General features: G+C 43.3%; 1 protein-coding gene across 2 annotated transcripts in view; it reads right to left on the bottom strand.

Moving 5' to 3' along the window:
- Nucleotides 1-26,122, bottom strand: part of LOC120994971 (putative helicase MOV-10) — a 200,747-nt gene that overhangs the window by 5,826 nt on the left and 168,799 nt on the right. For both annotated transcript variants that reach the window (XM_040423883.1, XM_040423884.1), the window contains 4 exons: nt 25,905-26,096; nt 19,746-19,811; nt 15,288-15,413; nt 1,872-1,960 (listed from right to left, as the gene is read on the bottom strand). In XM_040423883.1, coding sequence (XP_040279817.1) covers nt 1,872-1,960; nt 15,288-15,413; nt 19,746-19,811; nt 25,905-26,096 — 473 coding nt within the window. The remainder of the gene's footprint in view (nt 1-1,871; nt 1,961-15,287; nt 15,414-19,745; nt 19,812-25,904; nt 26,097-26,122) is intronic.

The following is a 26,122-nucleotide window of genomic DNA, read 5'->3' as shown; positions in this document are numbered from 1 at the left end:
CATTTGTAAGGTTGAAACAAACATTTTCCAGTCAACACAATGACCTCTTTATTAAGGACAGCATTCTAGTCCTGGGCAGGGCCACTTTTGTCCTCAGAACAGCCCGGACGCATCACATTCAAGAGACTTTGATTCACACTGACAAAAATCACAACTGTGAATCTCCTGCTCCAACACATCCCAAAGGGGCTTTATTGGATCTGCCAAGCAATTTTTTAATTCTCTACTCATAATGATTTACAGGGGACCTGTCACCACAAATGCAGTGCAATCTATAGGCAGCATGTTCTAGAGCAGGAGGGGCAGAGCAGATTGATATACAGTTTTCAGTAAAATGTGTAATCTATACATGTATCTCTCTTCTCTTTCTGACTTCCTTGTACACAGGGGAGGTGCTATCAGTGACGGACAGCTACAGTTGTGTTCAAAATTATTCAACCCCCACTGAAATTGAGTGTTTTGGCCAGTTTCACATTGATTTTGATCATTTCAGTCATCTTGTTTACAATTAAATCAAAGAGGCATTTGTAAGTCAGACAAATATAACATAACATTTATAATGAAATAACCACAAATGTCTTTTCTGTGCTCACATCATTATCAGTTTTATTCAACCCCCAAGTGACATTCAATCTTAGTACTTAGTACAACATCCTTTTCCAGTTATAACAGCTTTTAAACGTGAAGCATAGCTTGACACAAGTGTCTTGCAGCGATCTACGGGTATCTTCGCCCATTCTTCATGGGCAAAAGCCTCCAGTTCAGTCACATTCTTAGGCTTGCGCGCTGCAACTGCTTTCTTTAAGTCCCACCAGAGGTTCTCAATCGGATTTAAGTCTGGAGACTGCGATGGCCACTTCAAAATGTTCCAGCCTTTAATCTGCAACTATGCTCTAGTGGACTTGGAGGTATGCTTGGGATCATTGTCCTGTTGAAAGGTCCAACGTTTCCCAAGCCTCAGGTTCGTGATGGACTGCATCACATTTTCATCCAATATCTCCTGGTACTGAAGAGAATTCATGGTACCTTGCACACGCTGAAGCTTCCCTGTACCTGTAGAAGCAAAACAGCCGCAAAGCATGATTGACCCCTCGCCATGCTTCACAGTAGGCAAGGTGTTCTTTTCATCATAGGCCTTGTTCTTCCTCCTCCAAATATAGCGTTGATCCATGGGCCCAAACAGTTCTAATTTTGTTTCATCAGTCCACAGAAAACTTTTGTGGTTTGTCCACATGACTTTTGGCATACTGCAGTCGACTCTTCTTATTCTTTGGAGACAGCAAGGGGGTGCGCCTGGGAATTCTGGCATGGAGGCCTTCATTACGCAGTGTGCGCCTTATTGTCTGAGCTGAAACTTCAGTACCCACATCTGACAAATCTTTTTTCAGTTCCTCAGCAGTCACACGGGGACTTTTCTCCACTTTGCGCTTCAGGTAGCGCACAGCAGTCGAAGTCAGCATCTTCTTTCTGCCACGACCAGGTAGCGTTTCAACAGTGCCCTTTGCCTTGAATTTGCGAATGATGCTTCCTATGGTGACTCTTGGTATGTTTAACATCTTTGCAATCTTCTTATAGCCATTGCCCTTCCTGTGAAGAGAAATCACCTCTTCTCTTGTCTTCCTGGACCATACTCTTGACTTCACCATGTTTGTAAACACACCAGTAAATGTCTAGAAGGAGCTGAGCATCACAGTCCTTTTAAATCTGCCTAATTGGTGCTTAAATATATTGCTAAGCAGTTTTAACCATAGTGTACAGTTATTACAGCCTAGAACAAGTCACTTTATTTAAATTATCTTATTCTAAACGAGGACATAATGAATAAAACTGACTATGGCACTTGGCTATAAGCATCATTGTCTGTTACTTACCGAGACCAATTTGGATCTTTTCGTAGGATGATGGAATTGCCAATCATGATTAAGAGAGCTTTAGCCCTTGTAATGGAGACATTAAACCTCTAAACAGCCCAAAAGAACAGTTATGGTTAGAAGACTTGATGGGGAGGTCACATTACAGAAGTAAGGTTCATGAAGTGTTAAAATATTTTTGATAAACACAGAAATTTACAAGGATTTAAATTAACACTGTTCTAAAACTATGTACGGTATATCAATTGCGGCAACTACTGTATGTGAAATACTACACATTATACATAATGAAATGTTGATATGTACATTTTTGTAGGTTTTCAGATATCAAGGTGGCCTCTGGAATAAATATACAGTGAGAATTTTTCGAAAATATGCAAGAGGTATTCGCCCACCATTCACAGGACTCAATTCCTTTACATGTACAGACAGACAACTGAGTAGATATAATGTCATCTGTGGATTTCCACAGATGAACATCAATAATTTGGTATTTCTACAGCTTTACTTCGTCAGCAAATCAAACTGACTGTATTTGTCTCGAAAGCGAATACAGCTCTACCCTAAACTTGACATTGACAAACACATACTGGCTAACAGTGTTAGCTTTGGATGCATGGGCACCACTTATCAAGTGGTACAGAGACCTTGGCATTTCATTTCTACAGAGCAGCATTAAAGGCTATGTACACCTTCAGAGACAATTTTTTAAATGATTGCATGTTACTCATTTTTGGCTAAAAAAAATAATAATTTTCAATTGGCCTTTAATAAAAATATTGTTCTGTTCTGTCACATCAGGTTAACTGTTTTTCTAATTGTGTAACTCGTACTTTCAGTAGTTTAGAGATCTACTTTCACACCTGCGTTAGGTGCAGATCCGTCTGGTATCTGCACAGATGGATCCGCACCTAAAATGCAAACGCTTAGATCCGTTCAGAACGGATCCGTTTGCATTACCATGAACAAAAAAAAAATATATATATTTTTTTTTTTTTGTTTTTTTTGTTCATGATAATGCAAACTGATCCGTTTTGACTTTACATTGAAAGTTAATGGGGGATGGATCCGTTTGAAAATTGAGCCATACTGTGTCAACTTCAAACGGATCCGTCCCCATTGACTAACATTGTAAGTCTGGACGGATCCGTTTGCCTCCGCACGGCCAGGCGGACACCCGAACGCTGCAAGCTGCGTTCAGGGGTCCGCCTGCTGAGCGGAGCGGAGGACAAACGGTGCCAAACTGATGCATTCTGAGCGGCTAGTGTGAAATTAGATAACCAGCACAAAGTGAGAGGTCATAAACACTTTAAACTATTTAAGTCACATTCTTAGCAGCAAGATAAGCACTGAGCTATAATTAGTGTTTATAATGTCAGAGAGCAGAGATAAGGAGTCCGTCTGCTCCTGTCTGATGGAAAGACAGAAAATCCAAAGGGTGCTTCTAGAGCATGTCAGCTCTGTACAGAAAAAGAATGTATATTATATTATTAAAGACTTAAAGGTAGGCAGACAATGTCATAGAGCAGCAGGAAATGCTAGCAGAATGCTTGGGTGTATAGGGAGAGGCATTACCAGTAGAAAGAGGGAGGTGCTCATGCCGCTCTACAGAGCACTAGTGAGACCTCATTTGTAGTATTGTGCTCAGTACTGGAGGCCATATCTCCAGAAGGATATTGATACTTTGGAGAGAGTTCAGAGAAGAGCTACTAAACTGGTACATGGATTGCAGGATAAAACTTACCAGGAAAGATTAAAGGGCCTTAACATGTATAGCTTGGAAGAAAGACGAGACAGAGGGAATATGATAGAAACTTTTAAATACATAAAGGGAACAAGGTAAAAGAGGAGAAAATATTTAAAAGAAGAAAAACTGCTACAAGAGGACATAGTTTTAAATTAGAGGGGCAAAGGTTTAAAAGTAATATCAGGAAGTATTACTTTACTGAGAGAGTAGTGGATGCATGGAATAGCCTTCCTGCAGAAGTGGTAGCTGCAAATACAGTGAAGGAGTTTAAGCATGCATGGGATAGGCATAAGGCCATCCTTTATATAAGATAGGGCCAGGGGCTATTCATAGTATTCAGTATATTGGGCAGACTAGATGGGCCAAATGGTTCTTATCTGCCAACACATTCTATGTTTCTATATATATATATATATATATATATATTAAATATATACAGTATTTTTCGCTTTATAAGACGCACCCCAGATTTTAGAGTAGGAAAATAAGATTTTTTTTTCTCCCATCAGACCTCATATCAGCCTACTCAGAGCCTTATCAGACCTGATATTAGCCCATCAGACCCTTTTCAGACTTCAGATTAGCCCATCAGACCCCCATCAGTCCTCAGATTAGCCCATCAGACCCCATCAGACTTTAGATTAGCCCATCAGACCCCCATCATGCCTCAAATTAGCCCATCACACCCCATCAGACCTCAGATTAGCCCATCAGACCCCAGATTAGCCCATCAGTACCCCCAGACCTCAGTTTAGCCCATCAGTACCCCCAGACCTCAGATCAGCCCATCAGTACCCCTAGACCTCAGATCAGCCCATCAGAGCGGTGAGCGAAGCGCCGCAAGCTCAGGTAATACTTACCCTCCCCGGTCTGCGCCGCGGCTCCTCTGCAGCTGTCGCGCTCCCATCTTCCCGGCCTGCAGTGCACTGTCACATGACTGCGTGCAGCGTCAGGTCATAGTGCGCGCACTACGTCCTAATACATACTAGTGAGCACTTCCATAATGGAAGCGCTCACTAGTATTCGTTTTATAAGACGCATGGACATTTTCCCCTCACTTTTAGGGGGAAAAAAGTGCGTCTTATAAAGAAAAAAATACGGTATATATATATATATATATATATATATATATATACAGTTGCAAGAAAAAGTATGTGAACCCTTTGGAATGATATGGATTTCTGCACAAATTGGTCATAAAATGTGATCTGATCTTCATCTAAGTCACAACAATAGACAATCACAGTCTGCTTAAACTAATAACACACAAAGAATTAAATGTTACCATGTTTTTATTGAACACACCATGTAAACATTCACAGTGCAGGTGGAAAAAGTATGTGAACCCTTGGATTTAATAACTGGTTGAACCTCTTTTGGCAGCAATAACTTCAGCCAAACGTTTCCTGTATTTGCAGATCAGACGTGCACAACGGTCAGGAGTAATTCTTGACCATTTCTCTTTACAGAACTGTTTCAGTTCAGCAATATTCTTGGGATGTCTGGTATGAATCGCTTTCTTGAGGTCATGCCACAGCATCTCAATCGGGTTGAGGTCAGTACTCTGAGTGGGCCACTCCAGAAGGCGTATTTTTTTCTGTTTAAGTCATTCTGTTGTTGATTTACTTCTATGCTTTGGTTAGTTGTCCTGTTGCAACACCCATCTTCTGTTGAGCTTCAGCTGGTGGACAGATGGCCTTAAGTTCTCCTGCAAAATGTCTTGATAAACTTGGGAATTCATTTTTCCTTCGATGATAGCAATCCGTGCAGGCCCTGCTGCAGCAAAGCAGCCGCAAACCATGATGCCCCCACCACCATACTTCACAGTTGGGATGAGGCTTTGATGTTGGTGTGCTGTGCCTCTTTTTCTCCACACATAGTGTTGTGTGTTTATTCCAAAGAACTCAACTTTGGTTTCATCTGTCCACAGAATATTTTGCCAGTACTGCTGTGGAACATCCAGGTGTTCTTGTGCAAACTGTAAACGTGCAGCAATGTTTTTTTTGGACAGCAGTGGCTTCCTCTGTGGTATCCTCCCATGAAATCCATTCTTGTTTAGTGTTTTACGTATCGTAGATTCGCTAACAGGGATGTTAGCATATGCCAGATACTTTTGTAAGTCTTTAGCTGACACTCTAGGATTCTTCTTCACCTAATTGAGCAGACTGCGCTGTGCTCTTGCAGTCATCTTTACAGGACGGCCATTCCTATGGAGAGTAGCAGCAGTGCTGAACTTCCTCCATTTATAGACAATTTGTCTTACCGTAGACTGATAAACAGCAAGGCTTTTGGAGATACTTTTATAACTCTTTCCAGCTTTATGCAAGTCAACAATTCTTAATCGTAGGTCTTCTGAGAGCTCTTTTGTGCAAGGCATCATTCACATCAGGCAATGCTTCTTGTGAAAAGCAAACCCAGAACTGGTGTGTGTTTTTTATAGGGCAAGGCAGCTGTAACCAACACCTCCAATCTCATCTCATTGATTGGACTACAGTTGGCTGACACCTCACTCCAATTAGCTCTTGGAGATGTCATTAGTCTAGGGGTTAACATAGTTTTTCCACCTGCACTGTGAATGTTTACATGGTGTATTTAATAAAAATATGGTAACATTTAATTCTTCGTGTGTTATTAGTTTAAGCAGACTGTGATTGTCTATTGTTGTGACTTAGATAAAGATCAGATCACATTTTATGACCAATTTGTGCAGAAATCCATATCATTCCAAAGGGTTCACATACTATTTATTGCAACTGTATATATATATTATTTTTATTTTTTATTATTTATGAAATATTTATATATATATATATATATATATATTTATTAAATATTATATATATTTATAAATGATATAAAGCTGAATGCATATGGATGTTTGCTAGGGGCAGGCTGCTGTGAGGGTCACAATTAAAGGGATGGTCTGCTATGGAGGTCAGTGTTAAGGGGCAGATTGTTGTAGAGGCTACTGTTAAGGGGACAGGGTCTGATGGAAATCAATGTTAAGGAGACGTGGTACTGGGGAGGTCACTAATAAAAGGGGCGGGACATTGTGGAGGTCACTTAAGCGGGCGGGATGCTGTGGAGGTCACCGTTAAGGGGACGGTCCGCTATGGAGGTCAGTGTTAAGGGTCAGGGTGTTGTGGAGGTCACATTTTAAGGGAACGGAGCTCTTTGGAGGTCACTAATAAAGAGGCGGCCGCTGTGGAGGTAAATGTTAAAGAGCAGGCACTGTGGAGGTCAGTATTAAGGGAGGAGGGGACTGTGGAGGCCACTATTAAAGGGGCAGCAGGGTACAGTGAGGTCACTGTTAGGCCCCTTGAACACGGGCGAGTATTCCGAGCGGATGCGATGCGTGAGGTGAACGCATTGCACCCGCACTGAATACCGACCTATTCATTTCTATGGGGCTGTTCAGATGAGCGGTGATTTTCACGCATCACTTATGCGTTGCGTGAAAATCGCAGCATGCTCTATATTCTGCGTTTTTCACGCAACGCAGGCCCCATAGAAGTGAATGGGGTTGCGTGAAAATCGCAAGCATCCGCAAGCAAGTGCGGATGCGGTGCGATTTTCACGCACGTTTGCTAGGAGACGATTGGGATGGAGACCCGATCATTATTATTTTCCCTTATAACATGGTTATAAGGAAAAATAATAGCATTCTGAATACAGAATGCAAAGTAAAATAGGGCTGGAGGGGTTAAAAAAAAAGAAAAAATAATTTAACTCACCTTAGTCCACTTGATCGCGTAGCCGGCATTTCCTTCTGTCTCCTTTGTTGAATAGGACCTGTGGTGAGCATTAAGTACAGTTACAGGACCTTTGATGACGTCACTCCGGTCATCACATGGTATGTCACATGACCTTTTACCATGGTGATGGATCATTTGATGACCGGAGTGACGTAATCAAAGGTCCTGTAACTGTACTTAATGCTCACCACAGGTCCTATTCAACAAAGGAGACAGAAGGAGATGCCGGCTACGCGATCAAGTGGACTAAGGTGAGTTAATTTTTTTTTTACTTTGCATTCTGGAGATGCCGGCTACGCGATCAAGTGGACTAAGGTGAGTTAAATTTTTTATTTTATTTTTTGTTTTACTTTGCATTCTGTATTCAGAATGCTATTATTTTCCCTTATAACCATGTTATAAGGGAAAATAATACAATCTACAGAACACCGATCCCAAGCCCGAACTTCTGTGAAGAAGTTCGGGTTTGGGTACCAAACATGCGCGATTTTTCTCACGCGCGTGCAAAACGCATTACAATGTTTTGCACTCGCACGGAAAAATTGCGGGTGTTCCCGCAACGCACCCGCACATTTTCCCGCCGTGTGAAACCAGCCTTAAGGGAGCAGGGTTATGTGGCAGTCACTGTCAAAGGAGCAGTTGCTGTGGAGGTCTCTTAACCTGTTTGGGACACATAAAGTACCGGTACGGCATGTTGTCCCGGTACTTAAGGATACATAACGTACCGGTACGTCATGTGTATTTCATTGAGCAGGCACCTTGTCACATCATTGAGCAGGCACCTTGGCTAAATGCGCGGGGGGTCCCGTGACGGTGATCGCCGCTAACCGCAGGTCAATTCAGACCTGTGGTTTGCGGTTTTTTATGGTGCAGTGGCGGTGGGCGCAGGTGCCATCGGGTCCCCGTGGGGCTGTAGGGGGACCCGATGGCATGGAAGGCAGCGTGATGCCTAAGGAAGGCATCACGCTGCCTTCCGGTGACGAGCCTGTGAGATCCAGCCCCCTGGATCTCACAGGCCGGAAGCTGTATGAGTATTACTCACTGTATTACTCATACAGCCAATGCATTCCAATACAGAAGTATTGGAATGCATTGTAAAGTATTAGACGTTTCAAGTAAAAATAAACAAAAAAGTCATTTTCCCCAAATAAAGTTAAAAAAAAATTGGTAAAAAATAGGGGGGGGGGGAGTATACATATTAGGCAATTTTTAGAAGCATTATACTTACCTGCAAGCTGCGATGTCTGTGACCGGCCGGGCGCTCCTCCTACTGGTAAGTGAAAGGTCTATGCGGCGCATTGCTTATAGCACAGACCTGTCACTTACCAGTAGAAGGAGCGCCCGGCCGGACACAGACATCGCAGCCTCGCAGGTAAGTATAATGCTTCTAAAAATTGCTAAGTAACCATGGCAACCAGGTCTGCAGCAGCATCCTGGTTGCCATGGTTACCGATCGGAGCCCCAGCGATTAAACTGGGACTCCGATCGGAACTCTCCGCTGCCACCAAGATTTTAATTAGGAGGGGGAGGGAGGGGGGGCCCACTGGCCACCAATGAATCTACAGTACTACAGGGGAGGGAGGGGGGCCGCACTGGCCACCAATGAATCTACAGTACTACAGGGGCGGGAGGGGGGCCTGCACTGGCCACCAATGAATTTAAAACTGGGGAAGGAGGGGGGTGTGCCCCCTCCTGCCTGGCAGCACCTGATCTCTTACAGGGGGCTATGATATGCACAATTAACCCCTTAGGTGCTGCACCTGAGGGGTTAATTGTGCGGATCACAGCCCCCTGTAAGAGATCGGGTGCTGCCAGGCAGCAGGGGGCAGTCATGTACACAGTTCAAAGTATATTCTAACTAGAAGCGTCCCCATCCCTATGGGAACGCCTCTGTGTTAGAATATACTGTCGGATCTGAGTTTTCACGAAGTGAAAACTCAGCTCTGAAAAAGCTTTTATGCAGACAAATCTGCGGATCCGTCTGTGTGAAAGTAGCCTACGGCCACGGACCACAGACGCGGATGCCAATCTTGTGTGCATCCGTGTTTTTTCACGGACCAATTGACTTGAATGGGTCCGTGAACCGTTGTCCGTCAAAAAAATAGGACTGGTCATATTCTTTTGACGGACAGGAAACACGGATCACGGATGCGGCTGCAAAACGGTGCATTTTTCGATTTTTCCACGGACCCATTGAAAGTCAATGGGTCCGTGAAAAAAAACTGAAAACCGAACAACGGCCGCGGATGCACACAACGGTCGTGTGCATGAGGCCTATTAGGTATCGCTGCATCCGTGATAAAAATACCACATGATCTAACCTGTCAGATGAATGCTGTAAATAACAAAAAATAAAAACGGTGCCAAAACAGCTATTTCTTGTTACCTTGCCTCACAAAAAGTGTAATATAGAGCAAGCAAAAAAATTATATGTACCCTAAAATAGTACCAACAAAACTGCCACCCTATCCCGTAGTTTCTAAAATGGGGTCACTTTTTTGGAGTTTTTACTCTAGGGGTGCATCAGGGGGGCTTCAAATGGGACATGGTGTCAAAAAAACAGTCCAGCAAAATCTGCCTTCCAAAAACCGTATGGCATTCCTTTTCCTTCTGCGCCTGCCGTGTGCCCATACAGCGGTTTACGACCACATATAGAGTGTTTATGTAAACTACAGAATCTGAGCCATAAATATTGAGTTTTGTTTGGCTGTTAACCCTTGCTTTGTAACTGGAAAAAAAAATGTATAAAATGAAAATCTGTCAAAAAAGTGAAATTTTGAAATTGTATCTCTATTTTCCATTAATTCTTGTGGAACACCTAAAGGGTTAACAAAGTTTGTAAAATCAGTTTTGAATACCTTGAGGGGTGTAGTTTCTAGAATGGGGTCACTTTTTTGGAGTTTCTACTCAAGGGGTGCATCAGGGGGGCTTCAAATAAGACATGGTGTCAAAAAACCAGTCCAGCAAAATCTGCCTTCCAAAAATCGTATGGCATTCCTTTCCTTCTCCGCCCTGCCGTTTGCCGTACAGCGGTTTACGGCCACATATGGGGTGTTTCTGTAAACAACAGAATCAGAGCCATAAATATTGAGTTTTGCTTGGCTGTTAACCCTTGCTTTGTAACTGGAAAAAAATATATTAAAATGGAAAATCTGCCAAAAAAGTGAAATTTTGAAATTGTATCTTCATTTTCCATTAATTCTTGTGGAACGCCTAAAGGGTTAACAAAGTTTGAAAATCAGTTTTGAATACCTCGAGGGGTGTAGTTTCTAGAATGGGGTCATTTTTGGGTGGTTTCTATTATGTAAGCCTCACAAAGTGACTTCAGACCTGAACTGTTCCTTGAAAAGTGGGTTTTTGAAAATTTCTGAAAAATGTAAAGTTTTGCTACTAAGCCTTGTAACATCCCCAAAAAATAAAATGTCATTCCCAAAATTATCCAAACATGAAGTAGACATATGGGGAATGTAAAGTAATAACTATTTTTGTAGGTATTACTATGTCTTATAGAAGTAGAGAAATTGAAACTTGGAAATTTGCTAATTATTCCAAATTGTTGGCAAATTTGGTATCTTTTTGTATATAAAAATGAATTTTTTTACTCCATTTTACCAGTGTCATGAAGTACAATATGTGACGAAAAAAACTATCTCAGAATGGCCTGGATAAGTCAAAGCGTTTTAAAGTTATTCGTACATAAAGTGACACTGGTCAGATTTGCAAAAAATGGCCTGGTCCTTAAGGTGAAAATGAGCCCGGCCCCTAAGGGGTTAAGGGGGCCAGGAATGGTGGAGGTCACAGTTAAGGGGACTGTAACCTATGGTCAGTGTTAAGTGGTGGGTGCTGTGGAGGTCACTGTTAAGGGGGTGGGGTGCTGTGGAACTCACTGTTAAAGGGGCAGGCTGCTGTGAAGGTCAAAGTTAAGGGGGTGGGCAGCTGTGGAGGTCCCATCTTAAAGGAGACGTGGCACTGTGGGGGGGGGGGGGGTCAGTGTTAAGGGGTGGGGGGTTGTGGAGGTCACTGTTAAGGGGGTGGGGTACTGTAGATGTCACTGTTATAGTTGATACTGTCAATATCTTTTAATGTCACACACAAACATTAAATGAAATAGTCGAAATATACCCATGCGAAGCCAGGTTATCCGGCTAGTTTTTAATAAAGACCAATTTAAAAAAAAAAAAATGTTATGCTGAAAATGAGTACAAAGCAATAATAATTATAAAAACCCCAAAAGGTGTACATACTCTTTAATTTTCCATCACTTTTAAAATCACTTTAAGGCCTCATGCACACGACCGTTGTGTGCATCCGTGGCCGTTGTGCCGTTTTCCGTTTTTTTTCGCGGACCCATTGACCTTCAATGGATCCGTGGAAAAATCGGAAAATGCATAGTTTTGCAGCCGCATCCGTGATCCGTGTTTCCTGTCCGTCCAAAAAATAAGACCTGTCCTATTTTTTTGACGGACAACGGTTCACGGACTCATTCAAGTCAATGGGTCCGTGAAAGAACACGGATGCACACAAGATTTTGGAAGATCCGTCTGCATAAAAGCTTTTTCAGAGATGAGTTTTCACTTCGTGAAAACTCATATCCGACAGTATATTCTAACACAGAGGCGTTCCCATAGTGATGGGGACGCTTCTAGTTAGAATATACTACAAACTGTGTACATGACTGCCCCCTGCTGCCTGGCAGCACCCGATCTCTTACAGGGGGCTGTGATCCGCACAATTAACCCCTAAGGGGTTAATTGTGCATATCATAGCCCCCTATAAGAGATCAGTGGCTGCCAGGCAGCAGGGGGCAGACCCCCCTCCCTCCCCAGTTTGAATATCATTGGTGGCCAGTGTGCGGCCTCCCTCGCCCCCCCTTCCTCTATTGTAATATCATTGGTGGCCAGTGTGCGCCCCCCCCGGCCCACCCTATTGTAATATCATTGGTGGCCAGTGTGCGGCCTCCCCCGCCCCCCCTCCCTCTATTGTAATATCATTGGTGGCCAGTGTGCGGCCCCCCCCGGCCCCCCCTCTATTGTATTAATATCATTGGTTCATTGGTGGCCAGTGTGCGGCCTCCCCTCTCCCCCCCCCCCCGATCATTGGTGGCAGCGGAGAGTTCCGATCGGAGTCCCAGTTTAATCGCTCTGGGGCTCCGATCGGTAACCATGGCAACCAGGACGCTACTGCAGGCCTGGTTGCCATGGTTACTTAGCAATATTACAATATTAGAAGCATCATACTTACCTGCTGGCTGCTGCGCTGTCTGTGACCGGCCGGGAGCTCCTCCTACTGGTAAGTGACAGATCATTAAGCAATGCGCCGCACAGACCTGTCACTTACCAGTAGGAGGAGCTCCCGGCCGGTCACAGACAGCGCAGCAGCCAGCAGGTAAGTATGATGCTTCTAATATTGTAATATTGCTAAGTAACCATGGCAACCAGGCCTGCAGTAGCGTCCTGGTTGCCATGGTTACCGATCGTAGCCCCAGAGCGATTAAACTGGGACTCCGATCGGAACTCTCCGCTGCCACCAATGATCGGGGGGGGGGGGAGAGGGGAGGCCGCACACTGGCCACCAATGATATTAATACAATAGAGGGGGGGCCCGGGGGGGCCGCACACTGGCCACCAATGATATTACAATAGAGGGAGGGGGGGCGGGGGAGGCCGCACACTGGCCACCAATGATATTACAATAGGGGGGGCGGGGGGGGGGCGCACACTGGCCACTAATGATATTACAATAGAGGGAGGGGGGGCGGGGGAGGCCGCACACTGGCCACCAATGATATTACAATAGAGGGGGGGCCGCACACTGGCCACCAATGATATTCAAACTGGGGAGGGAGGGGGGTCTGCCCCCTGCTGCCTGGCAGCCCCTGATCTCTTACAGGGGGCTATGATACGCACAATTAACCCCTTCAGGTGCGGCACCTGAAGGGTTAATTGTGCTGATCACAGCCCCTGTAAAAGAACGGGTGCTGCCAGGCAGCAGGGGGCAGTCATGTACACAGTTCGTAGTATATTCTAACTAGAAGCGTCCCCATCACTATGGGAACGCCTCTGTGTTAGAATATACTGTCGAATCTGAGTTTCGATGTAACTCAAATCCGATGGTTTATTCTAACATAGAGGCGTTCCCATGGTGATGGGGACACTTCAAGTTTAAATATACCATCGGATTGGAGAAAACTCAGATCCTATGGTATATTAACTCCTGACTTTACATTGAAAGTCAATGGGGGACGGATCCGTTTGAAATTGCACCATATTGTGTCAACGTCAAACGGATCCGTCCCCATTGACTTGCATTGTAATTCAGGACCGATCCGTTTGGCTCCGCACGGCCAGGCGGACACCAAAACAACTTTTTTTTCTTGTCCGTGGATCCTCCAAAAATCAAGGAAGACCCACGGACGGAAAAACGGTCACGGATCACAGAAAAACGGAACCCCATTTTGCGGACCGTGAAAAAATACGGTCGTGTGCATGAGGCCTTAGTGACCAGTGGTGCATGTGCAAAACAGTTCCAACAAATAAAATAGAACTACTGTCCATACTGTTAAGATCCAGAAAGGTCAATCTAAAAGGTAGCGAGAGCTGGGATGAGGAGTATGTTCATGAGTACCCCAGGGGCGTCGTTAGGTCAAAACAATTAGGGCTGGAGCCCCGGATGTTTTGTCCAGTGCCCCGAATGCAGGGCCGGCGGGGGTGTTGCTCTGGCCGCAATAGAAGTCACAGCGCTCTCCGCTCTGACTCTCCTGTGCTACTCTACACCGGGCCCGCCACTCACAGGAGTAAACATTTATAAACTGTAATCCGTATCCTGCAGTAACTTTAAATCAGCGCTCATCTCTTTACTATGTTACACTCCGCTCCGGTAACAGGCAGTGAGGGCGACGCTCACTCACTGACATCACGCACCTGCTCTTCCCACTAGGCGGCACAGGCGCGTAACGTCAGTGAGTGAGTGCTGCCGCCCGCACCGCCTGTTACTGTCTAGAGCTGAGTGTAAGGTAGTAAAGAGATGAGCGCTGATTTAAAGTTAAAGTTACTGCAGGATACGGATTACAGTTTATAAATGTATACTCCTGTAAGCGGCGGGGAGGGGTATCTGTGGATGGCACTGTTATGGGGAGGGGGATCTGTGGATGACACTGTTATAGGGAGGGGGATCTGTGGATGACACTGTCATGGGGTGGATCTGTTGATGACACATATAGCATAAGATGCTATATACAGTATGTGTCATCCTGGGCAATCCCACAGATCATCCCCCAACCCCCCTTGTACTTGTTTCGCTACTTTCAGGCTGGGTGGGCATGAGTTCAGAACTTCAGTCACTTCAGTCCGCAATTCTGTTCTGCGGCGCGTGATCCCGCGAGACCCGCCGCAGGAGGTCACGGGTCTCGCGGGATCACGCGCCGCAGAACAGAATTGCAGACCGTAGTGACTGAAGTTCTGAACTCATGCCCATGCAGCCTGCAAGTAGCGGAACAAGTACAAGGGGGGTTGATGGGTTCCAACTTCTGTGATTAGTTTATAGTTGGGGGGTTTGCTTAATTTTAAATTAGGCTGACCATAGGTTAGGATGATCTGTGGGGTTGCCCAGACGGCTAGGCCCTTCACTTTAGTTATTAACCCCATTCAGCAGTCCCCCATTCACTGAAGGGGGGACTGCTGAAAGGGGTTAATAACTACTATGAAGCCCCCCCCCCTCCCGGTGGCAATGAGTGCGTGGCTTCACGTGGGCTCGTGCCCCGGATGTCTTCAGGCCCTAACAACGCCCCTGGAGTACCCCAAGTACACAAATTTACAGCTCTAACTAGAAAAAGGCTATTACAGAGCTCAGTGATGTTTTTAGCAAGTCATTAATGGGAACAGCACATATTGTTGAGCCAAACCTCTTCCTACTTGCCTTAGGGTTTTTTAAAAATCCAAGACTGAAGTCTTCGTCAAGTTTGACATAATCCATAGAACTCCGCACTGTAGATATAAGGATCACTCTCCGTTCCTGACCCTGGAACTCTTCCACAGATCCAATCTGATAAAGTGATTCAACATCTGTCATACTAAACTATAACACGCTCAATGCACAAAGAAATGTACTACCTCTTGAATATGGTTATAAACAAAATGAGATAATAAAAATTTAAAGCTGCTAGAAGACCAGTAATATAGACAGGTGCAGGTTATAGTGAGGGCAATCTGGGCTACTGCCCAGGGCCCAGTGCTCCAGTGGGCCCCATGAAAGTTTGCAACGCTGAACAGTCACAAGCCATACTCCTAACGTCCCTGTCCTCATGAGGTCCTGCATGTTCTGTGTTGGGCTATGAAAGCTGGTGCCAGATTTGAGAGCGCTGCACAGAACATCCTCCTGATGATCTTACCCAGTGGGCTTGCAGGCAACATGTACTACATTATCTGTACTCAGATCCATGTCTGTTATCACATGTAAATGTGTGTTTGGCGCATTTTTTTGGTGGGTGTACTGGGCTGAAGGGTGGCTCACACCTCCCATACAGCCCAGGACCCATGGTGCCCATAATCTGCCCCTGAATACAGAACAATCTGAACTTTAGAATAGAAAATATAAATGATGTGGCGCACAGGAGGAACCAGAGATCATATGAGGTGCTCTCAGTAGAGTAGGTTCACCCTATCTACTCAATTAAGTAGCAATGAGAACAGAAGGAACTGGGCACTCTCAGATATCTCGACCAATACTGAATTTATTTATACAATAAACCTAGTACTACCCAATTGAGGGGTAGACTAAAAACAATAAATTATCGGCTAGAACATAAAAATCAAGGACATGTACAATAAAATAAAATAGAATCGATAATAAAATCGATAAAAAAATCGCTGAATACAAAACAAAGTAGCTAGACGCTCATCAAGATCGAAGACATCTACAATAGAATAAAATAACACAATAAAATCAATGATGGAGTAATCGCTGAATACAAAAGAAAGTGCAAATACTAATGTCTCTGACTTGAACAATAGTAGAACAGCATACACATGTAGCAGCAATCAATAGTGTGCAATAAAAGATCTCGAGATCCTAAGGATCCATGCTTATTCGAATATAGGTATGAGTTTGATGGTAAATGTCTTAATCCAATAAGAATCGATGTTTGATCGAATAAGGTTGGTTAATAAGAACTCAATCACATAGGAAATCTTTTGTTTTGCTCTTCCCCAACAAGCAGTACTAGCGGCGTCCCGCTATGTTGAAGTCTCAGCGGCGTCCCGCTGAAATAATTCACTGTGTTCCCAGCACACATAAGCCGGCATAAAAGATCGAACGATCTTACCATTCGATGGAGCAAGTGCCCAAATATTGCTCTGGACGTTGGTCTTTGAGTATAGTCGACCGTAGTCTTGCGAACTTCTTCCGTCTAAACTCCCACGCCGGCGACTTGTTTGCATGTGGACCTCGATAATTGTACATGGTCTCTAGTTCAGCAAGATTTCAGCCACCTAACTTGCGGCAGACGGTATTAAATGGGCACTTTCGTATAAGTTTTCTTCATCACACTTAGCAAGTGGTCCTTTGGGGGATTAAAACCAGACGCGTTTCGGGGTACTGAATATACCCCTATTTGGAAGAAGGATTATTGAGATCGATCTATTTAGCAATTTATACACAAAATCGCAACAATACCGCACTGGTACCGCATGGGACCCGATGCGTTTTTTATACCAATTGAAAGGACAACTAAGTCTGTGTAACTGTATGTTGGGATTTTGAGCTACAATATTGCTTTGGCATTTTTTGACTGGTTTTATTATTCCTTCTATATTTCTTTATTTTATGGTGAAGATCAATTAGATGGTTATATGTATTCATATTTGTATACTGATGTCTAAGTTATTATTCACATATAGCAGTATTTACCATATTCGAGTAAAGGATCGATACTAAAACTACTATCTGGTTCTGACAACAAAAAGATCCAGACCAGACTTTGTATGACATCAGAACCCCTATAAAAGAGGGGCATTCTGGGGGGACTTGCAACCACTGAGGAAGGGGTTATTCAATACCCCGAAACGCGTCTCGTTATAATCCCCCAAAAGAACCACTTGCTAAGTGTCATGAAGCCCATTTATTACCATCTGCCGCGAGTTAGGTGGCTGAAATCTTGCTGAACTAGAGACCATGTACAATTATCGAGGTCCAAGTGCAAACAAGTCGCCGGCGTGGGAGTTTAGACGGAAGAAGTTCGCAAGACTACGGTCGACTATACTCAAAGACCAACGTCCAGAGCAATATTTGGGCACTTGCTCCATCGAATGGTAAGATCGTTCGATCTTTTATGCCGGCTTATGTGTGCTGGGAACACACAGTGAATTATTTCGATTGCGTGACATGTGAAATTCAGATGGTGAGTGCCTGCTGATTATTTTATATAGTGAATTATTTCAGCAGGACGCCACTGAGAATTCAACATAGCGGGACGCCGCTAGTACTGCTTGTTGGGGAAGAGCAAAACAAAAGTTTTCCTATGTGATTGAGTTCTTATTAACCAACCTTATTCGATCAAACATCGATTCTTATTGGATTAAGACATTTACCATCAAACTCATACCTATATTCGAATAAGCATCGATCCTTAGGACCTCGAGATCTTTCATTGCACACTATTGATTGCTGCTACATGTGTATGCTGTTCTACTATTGTTCAAGTCAGAGACATTAGTATTTGCACTTTGTTTTGTATTCAGCGATTATTCCATCATTGATTTTATTGTGTTATTTTATTCTATTGTAGATGTCTTCGATCTTGATAAGTGTCTAGCTACTTTGTTTTGTATTCAGCGATTTTTTTATAGATTTTATTATCGATTCTATTTTATTCTATTGTAGATGTCCTCGATTTTTATGTTCTAGCCGATAATTTATTGTTTTTAGTCTACTCCTCAATTGGGTAGTACTAGGTTTATCGTATAAATAAATTCAGTATTGATCGAGATATCTGAGAGTGCCCAGTTCCTTCTGTTCACAATCTGAACTTTGTTCAAACTCTCTTATGAACTACAAGATCATTTTAATTTCTTAAAAGGGGTATTCCAGTAATAGCAATGTATCTCCTATTCACTGGATATGGAATAATTCCTTTTTCTGTGAGGGTTTAACTGTTGGTACTGCTACCAATCATGGGAATAGGAAACCCTCAACTCAATGGAACAGCATTTCCAGCAAATAAGCTGCTGCTCCATTTACTTTCTATGGGACTCCCAGATATAGCTGAACGTTTGCAGTTCTATGGTCCCTTATTCTCGTGACCAGTGGGTTCTCAGCAGTTATCCCCATCTACTGGAGGTGGATAATCTGCTATTACTAGTATAAACCTTTAGGCTAGGGCTACATGACGACATGTGTCGCGCGACACATAGGGCAAAACTACACTGCAACATTTGTCGCACGACAATTTCTATAATGATAGTCTATGGTGTCGCACTGCGGCATGCTGTGACTGTGACGCGACAGTCACAGAAAAATCCATCTTGGATGAATTTTTTGCTACTGTCGTGTCGCAGTATGTCGCAGTGCGACACCATAGGCTATCATTATAAAAATTGGCACGTGATATTGGTGCGACAAAATGTCATGCGACACATGTCATCGTGTAGCCCTAGCCTAAAAGGAGAGTAAAGATTGCATGTTCTATTTCTGTGCCAATGAAGTTACAGGTCATCTGCCTGGAGAAAGTCTGTGCGGGGTGCCAATGACAGCTTTGTTATGGGGTATGGATTCCTTTTAATCAGCATACACATTACATATTTACCTGCAGATCCAAAAAACAGAATTGGCTGGATATGGCAACAATTTAACATCTATCTTGAATACTAGCAGATTTTTAAAATGGTCTCTAACTTTTCAATGCAGGTAAATGTAAGAAACTTTGTAATATGTCTTATCAGAAACAAAATGCTCCTTTATCAAACACACCAACATTCTCCAGCTTGAAAGAGATTAATGATTCGCTCACTCCTCCTCCCCTTCTATATCCTTCTATAGGGAGCATGTAACTAACAGTATGTTTTGTTAGAATATTTTTTTTTTTTTGGGGGGGGGGCTGTTAAGTGGAGAAAGTGGATATATTACAGGGTTTCTTATATTTATCTGTACTACTGACTTACAAAGTTCATTGAAAAGTTATTAACCATTTAAAGCTCTGTTCACACTTCAAGTGCTTCGGTCAAGTTTTTGACAGCAAGAATATAGCCATGCTATCTTCAGCGCCTGACAGATCTTAGAGACGTGTGTCTGTCAGTTAGGATCACACAGCTTCCAAATTTAATATGAAAGAAATAATGATATGGCAATTAAAGAAATCAGGCTATGTGCACAAAACCTTACCTTAAGATCTTTAATGTCAGTTACAGCTCTGAATTCTTTATCAATGGCTTTCCGAATTTTTTCCACCTGAAAGATCACATCACATAATTCTTAGCATACCTTTGTTTTATTGCTTTGAACGACACTGCACCTTTGATAACTAGTAATTTTTTTCTGGCAATGGTACAGTATTACCACAAAATAGATTTTTTTTTACAGTTTATGCGCTCGTCATTGTATGTATATATATATATATATATATATATATATATATATACACACACACTCACCTAAAGAATTATTAGGAACACCATACTAATACGGTGTTGGACCCCCTTTTGCCTTCAAAACTGCCTTAATTTTAAGTGGCATTGATTCAACAAGGTGCTGATAGCATTCTTTAGAAATGTTGGCCCATATTGATAGGATAGCATCTTGCAGTTGATGGAGATTTGAGGGATGCACATCCAGGGCACGAAGCTCCCGTTCCACCACATCCCAAAGATGCTCTATTGGGTTGAGATCTGGTGACTGTGGGGGCCATTTTAGTACAGTGAACTCATTGTCATGTTCAAGAAACCAATTTGAAATGATTCGAGCTTTGTGACATGGTGCATTATCCTGCTAGAAGTAGCCATCAGAGGATGGATACATGTTCTCATTCTGTTTACGCCAAATTCGGACTCTACCATTTGAATGTCTCAACAGAAATCGAGACTCATCAGACCAGGCAACATTTTTCCAGTCTTCAACAGTCCAATTTTGGTGAGCTCGTGCAAATTGTAGCCTCCTTTTCCTATTTGTAGTTGAGATGAGTGGTACCCGGTGGGGTCTTCTGCTGTTGTAGCCCATCCGCCTCAAGGTTGTGCGTGTTGTGGCTTCACAAATGCTTTGCTGCATACCTCGGTTGTAACGAGTGGTTATTTCAGTCAACGTTGCTCTTCTATCAGCTTGAATCAGTCGGCCCATTCTCCTCTGACCTCTAGCATCCACAAGGCATTTTTGCCCACAGGACTGCCGCATACTGGATGTTTTTCCCTTTTCACACCATTCTTTGTGAACCCTAGAAATGGTTGTGCGTGAAAATCCCAGTAACTGAGCAGATTGTGAAATACTCAGACCGGCCCGTCTGGCACCAACAACCATGCCACGCTCAAAATTGCTTAAATCACCTTTCTTTCCCATTCTGACATTCAGTTTGGAGTTCAGGAGATTGTCTTGACCAGGACCACCCCCCTAAATGCATTGAAGCAACTACCATGTGATTGGTTGACTAGATAATTGCATTAATGAGAAATAGATCAGGTGTTCCTAATAATTCTTTAGGTGAGTGTATATATATATATATATATATATAACACAAAGAAAGGACAGCAGCACTTGTTGGTGAAGTCGGGTGCAAAAAATCCTCTGACCTTTGGCAATTCGGTCAAAAATGTTGTAGTTTTTTCAAAGAAGAGGCAGCACTCCAGGATAAAAGTGAAAAACGACCCACTTTATTTCCCCTGTGCAACGTTTCAACTGCTCATTGCAGTCTTTCTCAAGCATAGTAATTGGTGTCACAGCATCTACATATATACCCACAATGCCTTGTGAGTCAATTTAACAAAGTGATTAACAATAACATGATCAATTATATAAAAAACATAGGTTACATTAAAATTTTACATAGTTATATGTGAATTCAATATACATGTCATATAGCAAAGTCAGGATGTGCATACATAGTGAAAATCCATAATTAATTTTCCAGAAATCGCAAACATACATCACTTTCACATTCATAAAGTGCCTCGTGCTTTGATTACAGTGATCACCTGAATGTGCTAATGAAGCGGTCATTCGGCCGCGTGACTTAAAAGAAAAAACACTTACACAGTGGAGTTTCATAATGGCAGCCGTCTCGGCGTCCCCGGTCCTACATTGCGCATGCTCGGTAACCTAGCAGCTCGTGTATACAATCAATGACCGCGCTCAGTTGTGACGTCGATCATGATGCACACACCAGCCGCCCGGCCCTCCCCTGAAGTGTGACAGTTCGGGAGGCGAAGCTCCCATGTACGGCCTCCAGATCACATGACGAATCATGTGAGCCGTCGCCTGGCAACCAGGAAGCACTCGCCCTCCCGGCGTATCACATTTCCAGGGTCGGTCAAAGCACAACAATGAGGCCCATATAAGGGAATAAAAAACCACATAGGGAATGATCGGGTTGTTAGTTACTATTAGCTAGATTGCTGCAGATGATTGTTGTAAATAATTATTATTATAAATAAATCAGGATGTCAAGCCATAAATACCGGAGGATTGTAGTCCCAATCAGGGTCATTACATGTATTCAAGAGAGACAAGAGGGTGCGGTATATATGGATGTATCACGTAAGTGGCCATCCATACACACCTATAGGACTACAAGGCACAGAGTGTTGTCCACACCCGATATCTTCATAGCCTACATCCATAGACATAGATGGAACTAGACCGAGTGCTTCCTGGTTGCCAGGCGATGGCTCACATGATTCGTCATGTGATCTGGAGGCCGGACATGGGAGCTTCGCCTCCCGAACTGTCACGCTTCAGGGGAGGGGCCGGGCGGCTGGTGCGTGCATCATGATCGACGTCACAACTGAGCGTGGTCATTGATTGTATACACGAGCTGCTAGGTTACCGAGCATGCGCAATGTGGGATCGTGGACGCCGAGATGGCTGCCATTATGAAACTCCACTGTGTAAGTGTTTTTCCTTTTTTCTTTTAAGTCACGCGGCCGAATGACCGCTTCATTAGCACATTAAGGTGATCACTGTAATCAAAGCACGAGGCACTTTATGAATAAAGTGATGTATGTTTGCGATTTCTGGAAAATTAATTATGGATTTTCACTATGTATGCACATCCTGACTTTGCTATATGACATGTATATTGAATTCACATATAACTATGTAAAATTTTAATGTAACCTATGTTTTTTATATAATTGATCATGTTATTGTTAATCACTTTGTTAAATTGACTCACAAGGCATTGTGGGTATATATGTAGATGCTGTGACACCAATTACTATGCTTGAGAAAGACTGCAATGAGCAGTTGAAACGTTGCACAGGGGAAATAAAGCGGGTCGTTTTTCACTTTTATCCTGGAGTGCTGCCTCTTCTTTGAAAAAACTAAATACACTGCTCAAAAAAATAAAGGGAACACAAAAATAACACATCCTAGATCTGAGTTAATTAAATATTCTTCTGAAATACTTTGTTCTTTACATAGTTGAATGTGCTGACAACAAAATCACACAAAAATAAAAAAAATGGAAATCAAATTTTTCAACCCATGGAGGTCTGCATTTGGAGTCACACTCAAAATTAAAGTGGAAAAACACACTACAGGCTGATCCAACTTTGATGTAATGTCCTTAAAACAAGTCAAAATGAGGCTCAGTAGTGTGTGTGGCCTCCACGTGCCTGTATGACCTCCCTACAACGCCTGTGCATGCTCCTGATGAGGTGGCGGACGGTCTCCTGAGGGATCTCCTCCCAGACCTGGACTAAAGCATCTGCCAACTCCTGGACAGTCTGTGGTGCAACGTGACGTTGGTGGATAGAGCGAGACATGATGTCCCAGATGTGCTCAATTGGATTCAGGTCTGGGGAACGGGCGGGCCAGTCCATAGCATCAATGCCTTCGTCTTGCAGGAACTGCTGACACACTCCAGCCACATGAGGTCTAGCATTGTCTTGCATTAGGAGGAACCCAGGTCCAACCGCACCAGCATATGGTCTCACAAGGGGTCTGAGGATCTCATCTCGGTACCTAATGGCAGTCAGGCTACCTCTGGCGAGCACATGGAGGGCTGTGCGGCCCTCCAAAGAAATGCCACCCCACACTATTACTGACCCAATGCCAAACCGGTCATGCTGGAGGATGTTGCAGGCAGCAGAACGTTCTCCACGGCGTCTCCAGACTCTGTCACGTCTGTCACATGTGCTCAGTGTGAACCTGCTTTCATCTGTGAAGAGCACAGGACACCAGTGGCGAATTTGCCAATCTTGGTGTTCTCTGGCAAATGCCAAACGTCCTGCATGGTGTTGGGCTGTAAGCACACCTGTGGACGTCGGGCCCTGGGTGGCATTTCTTTGGAGGGCCGCATAGCCCTCCATGTGCTCGCCAGAGGTAGCCATTAGGTACCGAGATGAGATCCTCAGACCCCTTGTGAGACCATATGCTGGTGCGGTTGGACCTGGGTTCCTCCTAATGCAAGACAATGCTAGACCTCATGTGGCTGGAGTGTGTCAGCAGTTCCTGCAAGACGAAGGCATTGATGCTATGGACTGGCCAGCCCGTTCCCCAGACCTGAATCCAATTGAGCACATCTGGGACATCATGTCTCGCTCTATCCACCAACGTCACGTTGCACCACAGACTGTCCAGGAGTTGGCAGATGCTTTAGTCCAGGTCTAGGAGGAGATCACTCAGGAGACCATCCGCCACCTCATCAGGAGCATGCACAGGCATTGTAGGGAGGTCATACAGGCACGTGGAGGCCACACACACTACTGAGACTCATTTTGAATTGTTTTAAGGACATTACATCAAAGTTGGATCAGCCTGTAGTGTGTTTTTCCACTTTAATTTTGAGTGTGACTCCAAATGCAGACCTCCATGGGTTGAAAAATTTGATTTCCATTTTTTTTATTTTTGTGTGATTTTGTTGTCAGCACATTCAACTATGTAAAGAACAAAGTATTTCAGAAGAATATTTAATTAATTCAGATCTAGGATGTGTTATTTTTGTGTTCCCTTTATTTTTTTGAGCAGTGTATATATATATATATATATATATATATATATATATATATAGTACAGACCAAAAGTTTGGACACACCTTCTCATTCAAAGAGTTTTCTTTATTTTCATGACTATGAAAATTGTAGATTCACACTGAAGGCATCAAAACCATGAATTAACACATGTGGAATTATATACATAACAAACAAGTGTGAAACAACTGAAAATATGTCATATTCTAGGTTCTTCAAAGTAGCCACCTTTTGCTTTGATTTCTGCTTTGCACACTCTTGGCATTCTCTTGATGAGCTTCAAGAGGTAGTCCCCTGAAATGGTTTTCACTTCACAGGTGTGCCGTGTCAGGTTTAATAAGTGGGATTTCTTGCCTTATAAATGGGGTTGGGACCATCAGTGGTGTTGAGGAGAAGTCAGGTGGATACACAGCTGATAGTCCTACTGAAAAGACTGTTAGAATTTGTATTATGGCAAGAAAAAAGCAGCTAAGTAAAGAAAAACGAGTGGCCATCATTACTTTAAGAAATGAAGGTCAGTCAGTCAGCCGAAAAATTGGGAAAACTTTGAAAGTAAGGGCTATTTGACCATGAAGGAGAGTGATGGGGTGCTGTCCCAGATGACCTGGCCTCCACAGTCACCGGACCTGAACCCAATCGAGATGGTTTGGGGTGAGCTGGACCGCAGAGTGAAGGCAAAAGGGCCAACAAGTGCTAAGCATCTCTGGGAACTCCTTCAAGACTGTTGGAAGACCATTTCAGGGGACTACCTCTTGAAGCTCATCAAGAGAATGCCAAGAGTGTGCAAAGCAGTAATCAAAGCAAAAGGTGGCTACTTTGAAGAACCTAGAATATGACATATTTTCAGTTGTTTCACACTTGTTTGTTATGTATATAATTCCACATGTGTTAATTCATAATTTTGATGCCTTCATAGTCATGAAAATAAAGAAAACTCTTTGAATGAGAAGGTGTGTCCAAACTTTTGGTCTGTACTGTATATTAGTAATTTGTGACCAAAACACAATCCACAAAAATCTGCACCAGAGTCACTTGCCCATTGTGCCCGTGATCACCATCGAGAATGTACAAGCAAACAAAAGACCACAGCATCACAGGCTCCAAATGTAGCTCCAAACTGTTTATTCAGATAGTCATGTCCACCATACAAAAATACGACCTTTTGGCAGTACAACTGTCTTTTTCAAGCATCCTTGAAAAAGGCAGTTGTACTGCCGAAACTATCAGATTTTTAAGTTCTAAAAATAAGTAAAGATAACCAAATCATAGATCAAATTTTTGCAAAAATAAAGAAAATTTTGAAGGATTCACAAACTTTGAAGCACCACAGTACATTCATAGTTTAAAAAGCTCATGTAAATTGTACCTGCTTTCTATAAGGAGCAATTATGCCAATTTCTTTTGGAGAAATTCTGGCTATGCCTTTCTTTCCTTGTGTCTCCAGCAAGTCACGAAGATAAGACACCAGTACCTCTATCTCATGTACATTGAAGAAGGATGGGCTGTTCCCTTCTCGTTCATCTTTCCCCAGCACATGATGGAATATGAGCGGAAAGTTCTGCAAAGAAAACAATTAGAAAGGTC

The sequence above is a fragment of the Bufo bufo genome, chromosome 3 (genome assembly GCF_905171765.1).
Source record: "Bufo bufo chromosome 3, aBufBuf1.1, whole genome shotgun sequence".
Lineage (NCBI taxonomy): Eukaryota > Metazoa > Chordata > Amphibia > Anura > Bufonidae > Bufo > Bufo bufo.
The sequence above is the reverse complement of the archived record's forward strand: the minus strand, read 5'-3'. Positions and strand labels throughout refer to the sequence as shown.